The sequence below is a fragment of the Pongo abelii genome, chromosome 11 (assembly GCF_028885655.2).
Source record: "Pongo abelii isolate AG06213 chromosome 11, NHGRI_mPonAbe1-v2.0_pri, whole genome shotgun sequence".
NCBI classification, from domain to species: domain Eukaryota; kingdom Metazoa; phylum Chordata; class Mammalia; order Primates; family Hominidae; genus Pongo; species Pongo abelii.
In genome coordinates, this window is record NC_071996.2 from 53991657 (window position 1) to 54012430 (window position 20774).

Sequence of the window (20774 nt, forward strand, 5' to 3'; positions counted from 1 at the left end):
AACATGAAATCCAACATTTCCTTATGCTTACATCTACTTCTGAAATATGTATATGATTATGCAAAGGTAACGGCTCAGAGCAGCTGCAACTGAAATTTTCTACCAAATTACATAGAATAAGAGACTGATTTTCATCTTGGTAAATAAGGTGTTGCTACCATAAGGAGTCCTCTATAAGATAGAAAATGTCTGGGGAAAACTCTGCCACCATGAATTCTACAGAATATGTTAGATTCTATTAAGATTACTATTTACATTCTGCCTCTGGGGAATGCACTGGGATTAAACACACAAATACACATCTCCCTGGGGTCTGGTGATAATATACGCACATCACTCTGCAGGTCGTAGGCTTTCTTGGCCTGGATCACATCGTTCTGATCTGGCAGACACGTCCACTGGTGCAGATAATTGTGATAATCAATGTCGCTAACCAGGATCTGGCATTTCTTGGCTTGAACAATTGACATCATGTCCAACGGTGTGTTGTGAATTCCTTTAGACTTCTCATAAGCTTTCTTATATTCTCTGTCACTCTGGATCTTGGCAGCATGTATAGCCCATACCGACTTGGGGTCATCTTGTAGGGTGCGGAAACCCACGTGGTGGCCCAGTTGCTTACGGTAACCTTCTTTGTATTTGTACTAAAGTAGTAAGAAATCAGATAAAAGAGACATGAAAATAATGTATTAAGAGGGGTTTTCTTTAAATGGTTTCAGAATGTTTTCTTAGCCTTGGTATAAATTGGCTCAACATTGGCCATCATTATATATTTCAGTTCACTTTAAAGAAGTTAGATAATACGATTTTAGGTCGTTTCAGAGAGCACATGAGTAAATCAGGAGGGAGATGGTATGGTGAACAAGAATAATAAAAACAATAGCTAACATTTACTAAGTAAGTACTCTATGCCAGACACTATTATGACTACTTCAAATGTGTTGGGTAGACCCATATGAAACTACCATGTTTTTCAGTCAAAAATCATTGACTGGCGCCAATTATGATCACAGTTCATCCTCACAATGTCTCTATGAGGTAGATACTATTATTAACATATATTTCAGATGGGGAAAACAAGGCACAGGTGATAATCTCCATCACCAAGTTTCCCTGACAAGTGCAACATCAGGTCAGATGATCTCCTAAGAGTACTGAAGGAACCTCAGGTAGGGAGAGGTCATATGTGTGTGGTTTTGGAAACAGATAAGAAAGATGCATGTTTCAAGGATGGAAAGCAAGGTTGTGGCTTGAATCAAAAGATAACAACACAAGTTCTGTGGACAAGAGTTTCCATCTGATGAGTGTCTCAGGACTAGTGTAAGGTGGTTTCTGTTTCTTTCCTGTATTTGGACAACATAGGCAAGTTTGAACAAAGAGAGGGAAAACTGGGAATAAAGCAGATAACGTGGACTAGCTATGATTATTAGAGGCAAAAATGAAGAATAAGAAGGAGGAAACAAGTGGCTACATGATAAAAAGCAGAGAAGAACTCAGAGAAAGGGAACAAGGTGGCTTAAAGAGTTGGAGCTGGGGGCGGGGTGGACTTGGTAGCATAATTATTCTATTTTTGTTTTTATTTTTTTTGAGATGCAGTTTCACTCTTGTTGCCCAGGCTGGAATGCAATGGCATGATCTCGACTTACTGCAAACCTCCGCCTCCCGGGTTCAAGTGATTCTCCTGCCTCAGCCTCTTGAGAAGCTGGGATTACAGGCTCCCGCCACCACGCCCAGCTAATTTTTTGTTTGTTTGTTTGTATTTTTAGTAGAGATGAGGTTTTACCATGTTGGCCAGGCTGGTCTCGAACTCCTGACCTCAAGTGATCCGCCCACCTCAGCCTCCCAAAGTGCTGGGATCAGAGGCGTGAGCCACCATGCCCGGCAGGTAGCATACTTATTTTGACCACCAGTAAGTTTTAAAATTAGAATTAAATGAACTTCAAAAGATTACTAAGAGTATTCTACATAAGCCTCCAGTATAAAATCTTGCATATAAATATGATTTCAGTCTTAACTCTTATATGAAACTATCATCTGTGATTTATATTTGTGGAGAATGTCAGAAATATTTTAGGGATAAAATGACATTGTATTGGGTCCTGAATTTTCCCAGGAATTTAATACAGACTCTTCATGATGTTTTGTTTCTACTTTGTAACAGCATCAAAGTAAATTTACACATATACCTCATCTACGCTAATTTTAATGTTTTCCATTCCATTTTAATATTTTCAAATACAGAAAGCTTCCAGCACAGGATGAGATGCAATTCTATGCACAGATTTTTTTAAAACACAAAATTCTTGAAAAATAGTCTCCCTGCTTGTTTTGTAGAAGAGAAAAACCACAAGAAAAGAGAAGGAAGCGTACCTCACTGGCAATTTCTCTGGAGGCTTTGGCGTGCTTGATTTCAATGGCATCTGCTCTTATGTCATAGCCTTTCTGCTTGGCCTCATTCCAGTCTTTTTGGTAGAGGTTCTATAGAGGGAAAATATAGGTTTGTTTACAAGAATGGAAAAATAAACAAATCAACTCAAATTTGTCATAATATAAATCATATGGAATAATGTAATGTAGTCACTATAAGGAAAAAGCATTCATTTCTGGGTTCTTTTGGTTGTTGGATATTTCCTTTGTGGTGTACAGGATACTTCTGGTTAAAATTTTAAAGCTAAACATCAAACTCTATTGATGTTTGAATATTTGCATCCATCACAATATGTTATGCATTTGAAAATATCCCACTGCAAGTACATGGAACCTAAGGATCAATGGGGAAGCCAGAGATTCTTTATCAAGGTATCAGGTAAGATCTGATAAGATTTTTCTCCCCCTAATTTTTCCCTTTGACTTTTGAGAAGTTTCAGCTAAAGAGTTGTGACATAGATATCATACATAGCCTGCCATTTGGATGTAATTAAAAATGGTCTTTTGTCTTTCTTGTGGCCTTGAAATGTCAAATGAAAAAGTCCTGGATCAATAAAAAAACCTAAGATGATAACAGAGACTGTTAACAGTGAAGGAGGACACCAAAAGGATTCAGGTGTCCCAAATCCTGCAGTCTAGGCACCCAGCGATGTATCCAAGCACACATTTAAAAGAGAGAAACTCCATTCATATTGCATTGGGACTGGTAGCTAAAGAGAAAATGTCTAGCACCAAAAGCCACAAACATTGCAAAGTAGGCAATTTGTCTGCTATAGCACTCTCCATGAGCAGACAGACATTGCCCATAAAGGCTTTTACACTTCATGTTCGTGCCACTTACATTGCTGATTTGCAAGGCATTGATGTGGGCCTGCAGCATCTCCGGAGTATCAGAAGGAATGGTGATGTTGGTTTTATCTTTATTCCAGGCTTCTTGATACAGTTTCTGTGGAGAGAAGGGAAACAAGAAATCAATATCTGAAATATTAAGCCTTAGGTAACGTTTGGCTAATAGTTAGCTAATGTAAGCCTTAGCTAACTACTCAATCTGGAAAAATGTTTTTACATGTTTATAATGGTTAATTTTATGTGTCAGCTTGGCTGGGGCACAGTACCCAGATATTTAGTTAAACATTATTTTAGGTGTTTCTGTGAAAGTATTGTTAAAATGAAGTTAACTTTTAAATCAGTAGATTCCAAGTAAAGGAGACTACCCTTCATGATGTGGGTGAGCCTTATCTAATTAGTTGAAGACCTTGATAGAAAAGACAAACCTCCCCAGTAAAAAGGAATTCTGCCAGCAGAAGGCCTTTGGGTTTGAATTGCAACACATCCCTCAGTCTCTAGCCGGCTGGCCTACCCTGAAGACTTTGGACTTGCCAGCCTGAATGATCTCAGGAGCCAATTTCTTAAAGTCTCTCTCTTCTGTGTGTGTGTGTACAAACACACACACACACACACACACACACACACAGCCCCTATTGGTTCTGTTTCTCTAGAGAATCTAGACTAATACAATGTTATGTTATTATGTAGCATGACACTACATGTCTTAGTATTTAATATGAGGTCACAAATATTTGTGTTCCTGAGTTGCCACAGAGTGACATTTTCATTGCAGTGCTTCAAAGTGTGTATGTGTGGTAGAAGAAAGGCATGTTGGTGTTTGTCAGAGTTCTATTTTCAGTGTATCTTCACTAGTGAAGACATTTTTAGAGTTGCTCCTCTCACCAAAATTCTTTAATTCTTTGAAGAAGTCCAGTCTGCGGGCTCAGTTTGGGTGGTATCTTTGGAAAACAGAATCCAGAACCAGGAAAGCTTGATAGTAGGATGGTTCTTACCTCACTTATTTGCAGAGAATTGGCTTTTGCCAAGACAACTTCTGGAGTGTCGACAATGCTGGTGAATGACAAAGCTTCTGGACGTATCCTATAGAGTCTTTCATTCACGAGGTCTTGGGCAACCTTCACTCTGTTCATTTCCACTGAGCCTTCTGGCATCCAGCCGATGCCACGCAGCCACTCCAGGTCTGCCTTATACACACTCTATAAAGAAGATGTCAGACAAAAATACCATTTCTGACCAACATGGTGAAACCCCGTCTCTACTAAAAATACAAAATTAGCCAGGCATGGTGGCGCATGCCTGTAATCCCAGCTACTTGGGAGGCTGAGGCAGGAGAATCACTTGAACCTGGAAGGCAGAGCTTGCAGTGAGCCGAGACCGTGCCATTGCACTCCAGCCTGGGCAACAAGAGCGAAACTCCGTCTCACACACACACACACAAAAGGCAAATGTCAACATTTAATGAAAAAATAGGCAAAGATTGTATGAGAAGTGAGGTGCAGGCCTTCAGCACTGAAACTCTGGGTACATGCAATGGCAAAGCAAAAACAAAACATGAAAGTACATCATTGTGACACTGGAAATCCCTTTTGTGATCCTAAGTTAAAGTCGTGAGTGCTAACATTTAAAAAAAATTTTTTAAGGGATGGAGTGCAATTGGAGATTGCACTTGCACTCCAGCCTGGGCAACAAGAGTGAAATTCCATCTCACAAAAAAAACAAAACAAAACAAAACAAAACAAAAAACATTTCAAGTGTTAGACATACCAATCCTTAGCTGAAAAATAAAACACATGGAGTTAAAGGGATAAGTGCAGGAGATTGTACTTCCAAAAAAGTAAGACCTGAGATCTCACATGATTCAGGGTTTTTAATATTGATCACAGAAGTCATTTGTAAAAACATAATTATTTATATTAGCCATAAATAATACTATGTAGTAATAAAGCTGCATTCCATAATATAATTATTTGATATTTCAAAAAATTTTATAATTGAAAATTTTTAAAGGAAAATTTTGCTGAATTGGATTCTATTTTAATCCTGTGATAATTGACCCAAGGAAATGCTATTTAGTGTTTTGGATCTAGCATAATAGCAGCAGTTATTTTAAAAACATTCAGATGATTTATATTTGTCTGAAAATACATTTGCCTGAAAAGTGCTGGGATTACAGGTGTGAGCCACCGCGCCCAGCCCTATGTGATGTTTTTTCTTCTTCTTTATTTACCATGGTATCTTTAGTGCTTAGCACAATGCCTGGCACATGGTGTGTTTAATAAGTATTTTTAAAAGGATGATTAGGAATTCAATCACTAGTTCCACAGTTTTGGTCTCCAGAAACCGTCTAAAATCCCCCACTTGGCAATGCATTTTAAGTGATGAGCATACTTTCCTGTAATGAACTCATTCATTATAAAAAAGTATCTCTGGAAGCTTAAGGGAACCAAGGTCAGATAATTTTTAAGTTATCCATTCTATACAGGAAATAAATAACCTTCTGGAATCCATCATTTCTAAAAGTTTGAAGGGCAGAAAATACGAGTAAATCTAAAAATGCCTTAGGTGAGTTAATGAAAGACCACATAGTGAAGAACGTCAAGTTAAAGGAAACAAGTGGTCTGGAGTGTGCTGCTAACTTTTCAAATTAAGTTTGAGGAAGATTGTCCTGCCCTTCTCTGATACATAGCCGAAGGACCATGGACATTCTTAGTTTAAGAAACTGCCCCAGCACTTTGGGAGGCCAAGACAGGTGGATCACCTGAGGTCAGGGGTTTGAGACCAGCCTGGCCAACATGATGAAACCCTGCCTCTACTAAAAAAATACAAAAATCAGCCTGGCGTGGTGGCATGTGCTTGTAATCCCAGCTACTTGGGAGGCTGAGGCAGAAGAATCAGTTGAACCCGGGAGGCAGAGGTTGCAGTGAGCTGAGATCACACCACTGCACTCCAGCCTGGGCCATAGGGAAGGAAGGCAGGAAGGAAGAAAGGAAAGAAGGAAGGAAGGAAAGAAGGAAGGAAGGAAGGGAGGAAGGGAGGGAGGAAGGGAGGGAGGAAGGGAGGGAGGGAGGGAGGGAGGGAGGGAGGGAGGAAGGAAGGAAGGAAGGAAGGAAGGAAGGAAGGAAGGAAGGAAGGAAGGAAGGAAGGAAGGAAGGAAGGAAGGAACTGCTAGGCTGGGCGCGGTGGCTCACTTCTGTAATCCCAGAACTTTGGGAGGCTGAGATGGGTGGATCACCTGAGGTCAGGAGTTCAAGAGCAGCCTGGCCAAGATGGTGAAAACCTGTCTCTACTAAAAATACAAAAATTAGCCTGGTGTGGTGCACATGCCTGTAATCCCAGCTACTTGGGAGGCTGATGCAGGAACATCGCTTGAACCCGGGAAGCGGAGGTTACAGTGAGCTGAGATTGCACCACTGCACTCCAGCCTGGGTGACAGAGCAAGACTCCGTCTCAAAAAAAAAAAAAAAAAAAAGTAAGAAACTGCAAATACTATATGCAGTAACAAATCTATAGGAAAATTCTGGTAGCACCTTTAACAATGAAAACTTTCTGAAGAAACCCGGCTGTAGGTAGGCAATTAATAATTCTGATAAAATAATAATAAAGTGGAGTGCCTACGTACAGAGTTGTGTTTTCAGAGCATTGGAAGAGCCATCAGGCAAAGCAATGGGGGGCTTGTTTCCTTGGGGACACACTTACGTCACTCTGCAGGTTGTAGGCTTTCCTGGCTTGGATCACATCATTCTGGTCGGGAAAGCAAGACCAGTGGTGCAGGTAGTGGCGATAGTCCACATCACTTGCTAGTGCCTGACCTTCTTTGGCAGCGTTGATGGACACCATATCCACGGGGATGGAGATCTTGGCTTTGTGGTCGTTGTAGGCCTTTTTGTACAGCCTGTCATTCTGCATCTTCAACACATTTGCTGCCCAAGCCAGTTTAGGGTCCTCCTTGGCACTGCGACATCCGATGTAATGGCCTTTCTGTTTCTCATAAGCGGTTTTGTACAGATACTGGTAGATGTGAACAGAAAATAGAAGAGTAATTTTTCCAAACCCACTTTTTCTAGAGAGCCTACTCAAAATAACTCCATCTCCTTTAATTTACCTTTTTTTTTGGCGGGGTGGGGGTGGGGGTGGGGGGCAAATACTGTTTTTATTTAAATTCGAGCCATAAGTTTTGATATATTGGTTTGTCTTCTGTGTCTACATGCATGAAAACATTGAGAGCATCTCTTAGGCAAGAATTGTATTGCTGTATTATCTCCCAATATAGCCTGGCCACCTTCAGATGTTTTGTCACACACAAGTACCAATTGTACTTCTTATTACTTTAAATTAATTCTTTGTTGAAATTTTTGTTTGTTTGTTTGTTTGTCTGTTTTGAGACAGAGTCTCACTCGGTTCCCCAGGCTGGAGTGCAGTGGCACGATCTTGGCTCACTTGCAATCTCCACCTCCCAGGTTCAAGCGATTCAGCTGCCTCAGCCTCCCGAGTAGCAGATTAAGGCATCTGCCACCACGCCTGGCTAATTTTTGTATTTTTAGTAGAGACAGGGTTTCACCATGTTGGCCAGGCTAGTTTCGAACTCTTGACCTCAAGTGATCCACCCGCCTTGCCTCCTAAAGTGCTGGGATTACAGGCATGAGCCACCACGCCTGGCCTGAAATAATTTTTAATTATAAACTTATTTTAAAGTTTTATTTAAAAATGTATAACTGTATCTAAATGGAAAAAACCAATATTTTTCTAGCACACATTAAAACAACCATATAACTATTTTAAAAAAAATACTTGTGCATGTACTACATAAAATTATTATAGGAACAACCAGTAGTACACATGCCACACTTTGAGTAACAACAGAATTCTCTGTACTATGAAATTAAATCTCTTTAAGTACTTGTAAATTAAGTGACATTGTGAAGATATTGAAAAGAAAATCAAAATCTGTGCTTAAACGTAAGAGTTCCAGAACCAAACAAAGATGCAAAAGGATCCTCAAATTGTAAATGTTATTCTTGAATTTAGGATTTACAAATATACTAATAACGACCCAATGCCATTTAAACATAATTCAAAGGGCATTAAGTTAAACTCCCTCTGTTTCTACTAGTTAGTGCTTGTTCCGGTTGGGCAAGGAGGAGCTCTTACATCACTGGCAATATCCCTGGAAGCCTTGGCATGCTGGATCCCAATGGCATCTGCTCGCAGGTCATAACCAGTCATCTTGACGTCTTCCCAAGCTTGCTGATAGCGTTTCTGCAAACAGAGAGTGCAATACCACAGTCAGTCTGAAGACGGAGCTACTGAGTCAGCATTACTGATGTATTTAAAAATAGATATTTACAGTTACACTGAACATTAATGTCTCCTTAAGATTTATAAAAGAGTCTGGTTTCATATCAAGCTTGAATTCCAGTAGATTTTTAATGACACTTAGTAAAGCTCTCTTCTAATAATTATTTTTTGAAGAAGGAAACTTAGGAGATAATAAATCATGTAAAAATCAGAAAAAAACATATTGCTTGGCTTTTACAAGGAAAAAGCAATGAGGGATGGCCCACTAAAAACTGAGAACTAGGTATTACTCTACATGTATCTATAAGTTTTATGTTGTGTTTTTGGAGAAACTATTCCATTTTTCCTTCCAACAAACATTGAGATGTACATTATACAGACACACGCAGACCCACACAGCTACTTATCATTAACTTAAAGACTAGAAATAAAAGGAATGGGAAGAAAATGCCTTTTGCCAAACTCTCTTTGGAGTGTATGATAAAAGGTTTGTATAGGCAGAGAGCACTCTGAAAAGCAAATGATGTGTGCTGTCTTACATTGCTGATCTGCAGAGCATTGATTTTGGATTGCAGCATCAGGGGAGTGTCAGCTGGCACGTTCACATTAGCCTTCTCTTTCTCCCAGGCATCGCGATACAATGGCTGGGAAAAATGAAAAACAATGGAATGGTCAATTAGTAAATAAGTCAGTTACCACAAAAACAAAATTATAAAGTCATAAAACATATGCTTGAATAAATGGATGATGAATAAAATTATAAGTGAATTTTATAATAAATTAAAACTAACATAAGTAAATTAAAATTTTTAAGTAAGATTAATAGGTAAATCTAATTTTATATTAAATAATAAGTAAAATGAAAAGTTCTTTTTGGATGTTCTCTGATATAAATGTAGATTATACGTGGCATAAGCCACTGCACCTGGCCTCATTTGCACTTTCATTTAAGAGGTGCCAATAGTGACTTCAATGAGAACAGATTTATGTGTGATAACAACATAATTTAAAATGAGTCAGAAATATGGTAGTAAAATTATTCTTTTCCATTTACTCACATCTAATTATCTGATGGGTAAGTCCACATTGCAGATAGCTCTGATAATCCCCATTACTAAGCAGGACCTAGCTGTTTTTGGTCCAAACAACTACCATAATGTCTAATACTGAAGTTGTCCCTAGACTTCTCAACCTATTTCAAGCAATAAAGAAGTGGCAATTTTGTGATTATAGTACTAAGTGGTGGGCCTGTCTTACGGTCTGGATCTCCAAATGTGATCAAAGTGTGTATCAGGGTGTGTAGAACATGAAGATGCCCACCACATGTGCATTCACCAAACACTTATCAAAGCAAATGAAATACAGAGGCTGCTAAGAGACTGACTACACAAAGATCCATCTGGATACATGTAAATGTGTTTCAGATCCTGACGCTGACATGAAGAGTCTAAAGTACACGTTTAAAATTCTTCTTGATTGAGATTTCTTCCATTTGTCTGAAAACATCATCCACCTGGACTTACCTCACTGATCTGTACAGCATTGATCTTTGCCTGGACTACTTCCGGGGTGTCAACAATGCTGGTGAATTTGAGGGCCTCAGGCTTTATACGATACAACCTTTCATTCAAGAGATTCTGGGCATTCTTCACTCTCATCACTTCCACAGAACCCTCTGGCAACCATCCGATACCCTTCATCCATTCCAGGTCTGACTTGTACAAGTTCTACATGAAGGAGAGGAACACAGAGTGGGGAAGAGTCAAAGTTGCCCATAAGAGTTTGATGCTTGCAAACCCCACATCACCTCTATTTAAATCAGTTAGGTGGCTAATCTCATAAAACTCAAGGATCAACATTAAATGTTAATATTGGGTGTTATCTCTCTGGCACACATGGGAGAAGTTTAGAGTATCCTGCAGGAATTGGAACAGGGCTCACAAGTGGCACTTGGTAGAATGGCAGCCAGCAATGGCACATAACTTTGTATGCTTGGATTAGTTTCTACACTCACCACTTGAAGTCTGCCTTTTATGTACCACTGGAAGTAACATCAGTAATAACATCAGTTGGAATTTAAGAAGTAAAGAACCTTAGATGTATGCATAATGAGAAAAAAAAAACCTGTGTCTATACCCAACCTGCCCCCCATCTCTCTCTTTTTCTGTATCAAGTAAACATGAAATCCAACATTTCCTTATGCTTACATCTACTTCTGAAATATGTATATGATTATGCAAAGGTAACGGCTCAGAGCAGCTGCAACTGAAATTTTCTACCAAATTACATAGAATAAGAGACTGATTTTCATCTTGGTAAATAAGGTGTTGCTACCATAAGAAGGAGTCCTCTATAAGATAGAAAATGTCTGAGGAAAATTCTGCTACCATGAATTCTACAGAATATGTTAGGTTCTATTAAGATTACCACTTAAATTATGCCTCTGGGGAATGCACTGGGATTAAACACACAAATACACATCTCCCCGGGGTCTGGTGATAATATACGCACATCACTCTGCAGGTCGTAGGCTTTCTTGGCCTGGATCACATCGTTCTGATCTGGCAGACACGTCCACTGGTGCAGATAATTGCGATAATCAATGTCGCTAACCAGGACCTGGCATTTCTTGGCTTGAACAATTGACATCATGTCCAACGGTGTGTTGTGAATTCCTTTAGACTTCTCGTAAGCTTTCTTATATTCTCTGTCACTCTGGATCTTGGCAGCATGTATAGCCCATACCGACTTGGGGTCATCTTGTAGGGTGCGGAAACCCACGTGGTGGCCCAGTTGCTTACGGTAACCTTCTTTGTATTTGTACTAAAGTAGTAAGAAATCAGATAAAAAAGACATGAAAATAATGTATTAAGAGGGGTTTTCTTTAAATGGTTTCAGAATGTTTTCTTAGCCTTGGTATAAATTGGCTCAACATTGGCCATCATTATATATTTCAGTTCACTTTAAAGAAGTTAGATAATACGATTTTAGGTCGTTTCAGAGAGCACATGAGTAAATCAGGAGGGAGATGGTATGGTGAACAAGAGTAATAAAAACAATAGCTAACATTTACTAAGTAATTACTCTATGCCAGACACTATTATGACTACTTCAAATGTGTTGGGTAGACCCATATGAAACTACCATGTTTTTCAGTCAAAAATCATTGACTGGCGCCAATTATGATCACAGTTCATCCTCACAATGTCTCTATGAGGTAGATACTATTATTAACATATATTCCAGATGGGGAAAACAAAGCACAGGTGATAATCTCCATCACCAAGTTTTCCTGACAAGTGCAACATCAGGTCAGATGATCTCCTAAGAGTACTGAAGGAACCTCAGGTAGGGAGAGGTCATATGTGTGTGGTTTTGGAAACAGATAAGAAAGATGCATGTTTCAAGGATGGAAAGCAAGGTTGTGGCTTGAATCAGAAGATAACAACAAAAGTTCTGTGGACAAGAGTTTCCATCTGATGAGTGTCTTAGGACTAGTGTAAGGTGGTTTCTGTTTCTTTCCTATGTTTGGACAACATAGGCAAGTTTGAACAAAGAGAGAGAAAACTGAGAATAAACCAGATAACGTGGACCAGCTATGACTATTAGAGGCAAAAATGAAGAATAAGAAGGAGGAAACAAGTGGCTACATGATAAAAAGCAGAGAAGAACTCAGAGAAAGGGAACAAGGTGGCTTAAAGAGTTGGAGCTGGGGGCGGGGTGGACTTGGTAGCATAATTATTCTATTTTTATTTTTATTTTTTTTGAGATGCAGTTTCACTCTTGTTGCCCAGGCTGGAATGCAATGGCATGATCTCGACTTACTGCAAACCTCCGCCTCCCGGGTTCAAGTGATTCTCCTGCCTCAGCCTCCTGAGTAGCTGGGATTACATGCTCCCGCCACCACGCCCAGCTAATTTTTTGTTTGTTTGTTTGTATTTTCAGTAGAGATGAGGTTTCACCATGTTGGCCAGGCTGGTCTCGATCTCCTGACCTCAAGTGATCCACCCACCTCAGCCTCCCAAAGTGCTGGGATCAGAGGCGTGAGCCACCATGCCCGGCAGGTAGCATACTTATTTTGACCACCAGTAAGTTTTAAAATTAGAATTAAATGAACTTCAAAAGATTACTAAGAGTATTCTACATAAGCCTCCCATATAAAATCTTGCAAATAAATGTGATTTTAGTCTTAACTCTTATATGAAACTATCATCTGTGATTTATATTTGTGGAGAATGTCAGAAATATTTTAGGGATAAAATGACATTGTATTGGGTCCTGAATTTTCCCAGGAATTTAATACAGACTCTTCATGATGTTTTGTTTCTACTTTGTAACAGCATCAAAGTAAATTTACACATATACCTCATCTACGCTAATTTTAATGTTTTCCATTCCATTTTAATATTTTCAAATACAGAAAGCTTCCAGCACAGGATGAGATGCAATTCTATGCACAGATTTTTTTAAAACACAAAATTCTTGAAAAATAGTCTCGCTGCTTGTTTTGTAGAAGAGAAAAACCACAAGAAAAGAGAAGGAAGCGTACCTCACTGGCAATTTCTCTGGAGGCTTTGGCGTGCTTGATTTCAATGGCATCTGCTCTTATGTCATAGCCTTTCTGCTTGGCCTCATTCCAGTCTTTTTGGTAGAGGTTCTATAGAGGGAAAATATAGGTTTGTTTACAAGAATGGAAAAATAAACAAATCAACTCAAATTTGTCATAATATAAATCATATGGAATAATGTAATGTAGTCACTATAAGGAAAAAGCATTCATTTCTGGGTTCTTTTGGTTTTGGATATTTCCTTTGTGGTGTACAGGATACTTCTGGTTAAAATTTTAAAGCTAAACATCAAACTCTATTGATGTTTGAATATTTGCATCCATCACAATATGTTATGCATTTGAAAATATCCCACTGCAAGTACATGGAACCTAAGGATCAATGGGGAAGCCAGAGAATCTTTATCAAGATATCAGGTAAGATCTGATAAGATTTTTCTTCCCCTAATTTTTCCCTTTGACTTTCGAGAAGTTTCAGCTAAAGAGTTGTGACATAGATATCATACATAGCCTGCCATTTGGATGTAATTAAAAATGGTCTTTTGTCTTTCTTATGGCCTTGAAATGTCAAATGAAAAAGTCCTGGATCAATAAAAAATCCTAAGATGATAACAGAGACTGTTAAGAGTGAAGGAGGACACCAAAAGGATTCAGGTGTCCCAAATCCTGCAGTCTAGGCACCCAGCGATGTATCCAAGCACACATTTAAAAGAGAGAAACTCCATTCATATTGCATTGGGACTGGTAGCTAAAGAGAAAATGTCTAGCACCAAAAGCCACAAACATTGCAAAGTAGGCAATTTGTCTGCTATAGCACTCTCCATGAGCAGACAGACATTGCCCATAAAGGCTTTTACACTTCATGTTTGTGCCACTTACATTGCTGATTTGCAAGGCATTGATGTGGGCCTGCAGCATCTCCGGAGTATCAGAAGGAATGGTGATATTGGCTTTATCTTTATTCCAGGCTTCTTGATACAGTTTCTGTGGAGAGAAGAGAAACAGGAAATCAATATCTGAAATATTAAGCCTTAGGTAACGTTTGGCTAATAGTTAGCTAATGTAAGCCTTAGCTAACTACTCAATCTGGAAAAATGTTTTTACATGTTTATAATGGTTAATTTTATGTGTCAGCTTGGCTGGGGCACGGTACCCAGATATTTAGTTAAACATTATTTTAGGTGTTTCTGTGAAAGTATTGTTAAAATGAAGTTAACTTTTAAATCAGTAGATTCCAAGTAAAGGAGACTACCCTTCATGATGTGGGTGAGCCTTATCTAATTAGTTGAAGACCTTGATAGAAAAGACAAACCTCCCCAGTAAAAAGGAATTCTGCCAGCAGAAGGCCTTTGGGTTTGAATTGCAACACATCCCTCAGTCTCTAGCCGGCTGGCCTACCCTGAAGACTTTGGACTTGCCAGCCTGAATGATCTCAGGAGCCAATTTCTTAAAGTCTCTCTCTTCTGTGTGTGTGTGTACAAACACACACACACACACACACACACACACACACACACACACACAGCCCCTATTGGTTCTGTTTCTCTAGAGAATCTGGACTAATACAATGTTATGTTATTATGTAGCATGACACTACATGTCTTAGTATTTAATATGAGGTCACAAATATTTGTGTTCCTGAGTTGCCACGGAGTGACATTTTCATTGCAGTGCTTCAAAGTGTGTATGTATGGTAGAAGAAAGGCATGTTGGTGTTTGTCAGAGTTCTATTTTCAGTGTATCTTCACTAGTGAAGACATTTTTAGAGTTGCTCCTCTCACCAAAATTCTTTAATTCTTTGAAGAAGTCCAGTCTGCGGGCTCAGTTTGGGTGGTATCTTTGGAAAACAGAATCCAGAACCAGGAAAGCTTGATAGTAGGATGGTTCTTACCTCACTTATTTGCAGAGAATTGGCTTTTGCCAAGACAACTTCTGGAGTGTCGGCAATGCTGGTGAATGACAAAGCTTCTGGACGTATCCTATAGAGTCTTTCATTCACGAGGTCTTGAGCAACCTTCACTCTGTTCATTTCCACTGAGCCTTCTGGCATCCAGCCGATGCCACGCAGCCACTCCAGGTCTGCCTTATACACACTCTATAAAGAAGATGTCAGACAAAAATACCATTTCTGACCAACATGGTGAAACCCCGTCTCTACTAAAAATACAAAATTAGCCAGGCATGGTGGCACATGCCTGTAATCCCAGCTACTTGGGAGGCTGAGGCAGGAGAATCACTTGAACCTGGAAGGCAGAGCTTGCAGTGAGCCGAGACCGTGCCATTGCACTCCAGCCTGGGCAACAAGAGCGAAACTCCGTCTCACACACACACACAAAAGGCAAATGTCAACATTTAATGAAAAAATAGGCAAAGATTGTATGAGAAGCGAGGTGCAGGCCTTCAGCACTGAAACTCTGGGTACATGCAATGGCAAAGCAAAAACAAAACATGAAAGTACATCATTGTGACACTGGAAATCCCTTTTGTGATCCTAAGTTAAAGTCGTGAGTGCTAACATTTAAAAAAAATTTTTAAAGGTATGGAGTGCAATTGGAGATTGCACTTGCACTCCAGCCTGGGCAACAAGAGTGAAATTCCGTCTCACACACACACACACACACCAAAAAAAAAAAAAAAAAAAAAAAACATTTCAAGTGTTAGACATACCAATCCTTAGCTGAAAAATAAAACACATGGGGTTAAAGGGATAAGTGCAGGAGATTGTACTTCCAAAAAAGTAAGACCTGAGATCTCACATGATTCAGGGTTTTTAATATTGATCACAGAAGTCATTTGTAAAAACATAATTATTTATATTAGCCATAAATAATACTATGTAGTAATAAAGCTGCATTCCATAATATAATTATTTGATATTTCAAAAAATTTTATAATTGAAAATTTTTAAAGGAAAATTTTGCTGAATTGGATTCTATTTTAATCCTGTGATAATTGACCCAAGGAAATGCTATTTAGTGTTTTGGATCTAGCATAATAGCAGCAGTTATTTTAAAAACATTCAGATGATTTATATTTGTCTGAAAATACATTTGCCTGAAAAGTGCTGGGATTACAGGTGTGAGCCACCGCGCCCAGCCCTATGTGATGTTTTTTCTTCTTCTTTATTTACCATGGTATCTTTAGTGCTTAGCACAATGCCTGGCACATGGTGTGTTTAATAAGTATTTTTAAAAGGATGATTAGGAATTCAATCACTAGTTCCAGTTTTGGTCTCCAGAAACTGTCTAAAATCCCCCACTTGGCAATGCATTTTAAGTGATGAGCATGTTTTCCTGTAATGAACTCATTCATTATAAAAAAGTATCTCTGGAAGCTTAAGGGAACCAAGGTCAGATAATTTTTAAGTTATCCATTCTATACAGGAAATAAATAACCTTCTGGAATCCATCATTTCTAAAAGTTTGAAGGGCAGAAAATACGAGTAAATCTAAAAATGCCTTAGGTGAGTTAATGAAAGACCACATAGTGAAGAACGTCAAGTTAAAGGAAACAAGTGGTCTGGAGCGTGCTGCTAACTTTTCAAAGTAAGTTTGAGGAAGATTGTCCTGCCCTTCTCTGATACATAGCTGAAGGATCATGGACATTCTTAGTTTAAGAAACTGCCCCAGCACTTTGGGAGGCCAAGACAGGTGGATCACCTGAGGTCAGGGGTTTGAGACCAGCCTGGCCAACATGATGAAACCCTGCCTCTACTAACAAAATACAAAAATCAGCCTGGCGTGGTGGCATGTGCTTGTAATCCCAGCTACTTGGGAGGCTGAGGCAGAAGAATCAGTTGAACCCGGGAGGCAGAGGTTGCAGTGAGCTGAGATCACACCACTGCACTCCAGCCTGGGCCATAGGACAGGAAGGAAGGAAGGAAGGAAAGAAGGAAGAAAGGAAGGAAGGAAGGAAGGAAGGAAGGGAGGAAGGGAGGGAGGGAGGGAGGGAGGAAGGAAGGAAGGAAGGAAGGAAGGAAGGAAGGAAGGAAGGAAGGAAGGAAGGAAGGAAGGAAGGAAGGAAGGAAGGAACTGCTAGGCTGGGTGCGGTGGCTCACTTCTGTAATCCCAGAACTTTGGGAGGCTGAGACGAGTGGATCACCTGAGGTCAGGAGTTGAAGACCAGCCTGGCCAAGATGGTGAAAACCTGTCTCTACTAAAAATACAAAAATTAGCCGGGTGTGGTACACATGCCTGTAATCCCAGCTACTTGGGAGGCTGATGCAGGAACATCGCTTGAACCCGGGAAGTGGAGGTTACAGTGAGCTGAGATTGTATCACTGCACTCCAGCCTGGGTGACAGAGCAAGACTCCGTCTCAAAAAAAAAAAAAAAAAAAAAGTAAGAAACTGCAAATACTATATGCAGTAACAAATCTATAGGAAAATTCTGGTAGCACCTTTAACAATGAAAACTGTCTGAAGAAACCTGGCTGTAGGTAGGCAATTAATAATTCTGATAAAATAATAATAAAGTGGAGTGCCTACGTACAGAGAGTTGTGTTTTCAGAGCATTGGAAGAGCCATCAGGCAAAGCAATGGGGGGCTTGTTTCCTGGGGGACACACTTACGTCGCTCTGCAGTTTGTAGGCTTTCCTGGCTTGGATCACATCATTCTGGTCGGGAAAGCAAGACCAGTGGTGCAGGTAGTGGCGATAGTCCACATCACTTGCTAGTGCCTGACCTTCTTTGGCAGCGTTGATGGACACCATGTCCACAGGGATGGAGATCTTGGCTTTGTGGTCGTTGTAGGCCTTTTTGTACAGCCTGTCATTCTGCATCTTCAACACATTTGCTGCCCAAGCCAGTTTAGGGTCCTCCTTGGCACTGAGACATCCAATGTAATGGCCTTTCTGTTTCTCATAAGCGGTTTTGTACAGATACTGGTAGATGTGAACAGAAAATAGAAGAGTAATTTTTCCAAACCCACTTTTTCTAGAGAGCCTACTCAAAATAACTCCATCTCCTTTAATTTACCTTTTTTTTTGGCGGGGTGGGGGTGGGGGTGGGGGGCAAATACTGTTTTTATTTAAATTCAAGCCATAAGTTTTGATACATTGGTTTGTCTTCTGTGTCTACATGCATGAAAACATTGAGAGCATCTCTTAGGCAAGAATTGTATTGCTGTATTATCTCCCAATATAGCCTGGCCACCTTCAGATGTTTTGTCACACACAAGTACCAATTGTACTTCTTATTACTTTAAATTAATTCTTTGTTGAAATTTTTGTTTGTTTGTTTGTCTGTTTTGAGACAGAGTCTCACTCGGTTCCCCAGGCTGGAGTGCAGTGGCACGATCTTGGCTCACTTGCAATCTCCACCTCCCAGGTTCAAGCGATTCAGCTGCCTCAGCCTCCCGAGTAGCAGATTAAGGCATCTGCCACCACGCCTGGCTAATTTTTGTATTTTTAGTAGAGACAGGGTTTCACCATGTTGGCCAGGCTAGTTTCGAACTCTTGACCTCAAGTGATCCACCCGCCTTGCCTCCTAAAGTGCTGGGATTACAGGCATGAGCCACCACGCCTGGCCTGAAATAATTTTTAATTATAAACTTATTTTAAAGTTTTATTTAAAAATGTATAACTGTATCTAAATGGAAAAAACCAATATTTTTCTAGCACACATTAAAACAACCATATAACTATTTTAAAAAAATACTTGTGCATGTACTACATAAAATTATTATAGGAACCACCAGTAGTACACATGCCACACTTTGAGTAACAACAGAATTCTTTGTACTATGAAATTAAATCTCTTTAAGTACTTGTAAATTAAGTGACATTGTGAAGATATTGAAAAGAAAATCAAAATCTGTGCTTAAACGCAAGAGTTGCAGAACCAAACAAAGATGCAAAAGGATCCTCAAATTGTAAATGTTATTCTTGAATTTAGGATTTACAAATATACTAATAACAATGACCCAATGCCACTTAAACATAATTCAAAGGGCATTAAGTTAAACTCCCTCTGTTTCTACTAGTTAGTGCTTGTTCCGGTTGGGCAAGGAGGAGCTCTTACATCACTGGCAATATCCCTGGAAGCCTTGGCATGCTGGATCCCAATGGCATCTGCTCGCAGGTCATAACCAGTCATCTTAACGTCTTCCCAGGCTTGCTGGTAGCGTTTCTGCAAACAGAGAGTGCAATACCACAGTCAGTCTGAAGACGGAGCTACTGAGTCAGCATTACTGATGTATTTAAAAATAGATATTTACAGTTACACTGAACATTAATGTCTCCTTAAGATTTATAAAAGAGTCTGGTTTCATATCAAGCTTGAATTCCAGTAGATTTTTAATGACAGTAAAGCTCTCTTCTAATAATTATTTTTTGAAGAAGGAAACTTAAGAGATAATAAATCATGTAAAAATCAGAAAAAAACATATTGCTTGGCTTTTACAAGGAAAAAGCAATGAGGGATGGCCCACTAAAAACTGAGAACTAGGTATTACTCTACATGTATCTGTAAGTTTTATGTTGTGTTTTTGGAGAAACTATTCCATTTTTCCTTCCAACAAACATTGAGATGTACATTATACAGACACACGCAGACCCACACAGCTACTTATCATTAACTTAAAGACTAGAAATAAAAGGAATGCGAAGAAAATGCCTTTTGCCAAACTCTCTTTGGAGTGTATGATAAAAGGTTTGTATAGGCAGAGAGCACTCTGAAAAGCAAATGGTGTGTGCTGTCTTACATTGCTGATCTGCAGAGCATTGATTTTGGATTGCAGCATCAGGGGAGTGTCAGCTGGCACGTTCACATTAGCCTTCTCTTTCTCCCAGGCATCGCGATACAATGGCTGGGAAAAATGAAAAACAATGGAATGGTCAATTAGTAAATAAGTCAGTTACCACAAAAACAAAATTATAAAGTCATAAAACATATGCTTGAATAAATGGATGATGAATAAAATTATAAGTGAATTTTATAATAAATTAAAACTAACATAAGTAAATTAAAATTTTTAAGTAAGATTAATAGGTAAATCTAATTTTATATTAAATAATAAGTAAAATGAAAAGTTCTTTTTGGATGTTCTCCGATATAAATGTAGATTATACGTGGCATAAGCCACTGCACCTGGCCTCATTTGCACTTTCATTTAAGAGGTGCCAATAGTGACTTCAATGAGAACAGATTTATGTGTGATACAACATAATTTAAAATGAGTCAGAAATATGGTAGTAAAATTATTCTTTTCCATTTACTCACATCTAATCATCTGATGGGTAAGTCCACATTGCAGATAGCTCTGATAATCCCCATTGCTAAGCAGGACCTAGCTGTTTTTGGTCCAAACAACTACCATAATGTCTAATACTGAAGTTGTCCCTAGACTTCTCAACCTATTTCAAGCAATAAAGAAGTGGCAATTTTGTGATTATAGTACTAAGTGGTGGGCCTGTCTTACGGTCTGGATCTCCAAATGTGATCAAAGTGTGTATCAGGGTGTGTAGAACATGAAGATGCCCACCACATGTGCATTCACCAAACACTTATCAAAGCAAATGAAATACAGAGGCTGCTAAGAGACTGACTACACAAAGGTCCATCTGGATACATGTAAATGTGTTTCAGATCCTGACGCTGACATGAAGAGTCTAAAGTTCACGTTTAAAATTCTTCTTGA

The 20774-nt window shown here is 39.2% G+C and overlaps 1 protein-coding gene across 2 annotated transcripts in view; it reads right to left on the reverse strand.

Annotated features, from left to right (window-relative positions):
- The window catches only part of NEB (nebulin), a 252744-nt gene that overhangs the window by 96850 nt on the left and 135120 nt on the right, over window positions 1–20774 (reverse strand). For both annotated transcript variants that reach the window (XM_054548869.2, XM_024243154.3), the window contains exons 85-99: window positions 19839–19943; window positions 19157–19264; window positions 17707–18018; window positions 15030–15233; window positions 14018–14122; window positions 13121–13228; window positions 11083–11394; window positions 10095–10298; window positions 9111–9215; window positions 8425–8532; window positions 6973–7284; window positions 4269–4472; window positions 3269–3373; window positions 2371–2478; window positions 333–644 (exon numbers count right to left, since the gene is read on the reverse strand). In XM_054548869.2, the coding sequence (XP_054404844.2) occupies window positions 333–644; window positions 2371–2478; window positions 3269–3373; window positions 4269–4472; window positions 6973–7284; window positions 8425–8532; window positions 9111–9215; window positions 10095–10298; window positions 11083–11394; window positions 13121–13228; window positions 14018–14122; window positions 15030–15233; window positions 17707–18018; window positions 19157–19264; window positions 19839–19943 (2712 nt within the window). The remainder of the gene's footprint in view (window positions 1–332; window positions 645–2370; window positions 2479–3268; window positions 3374–4268; window positions 4473–6972; window positions 7285–8424; window positions 8533–9110; window positions 9216–10094; window positions 10299–11082; window positions 11395–13120; window positions 13229–14017; window positions 14123–15029; window positions 15234–17706; window positions 18019–19156; window positions 19265–19838; window positions 19944–20774) is intronic.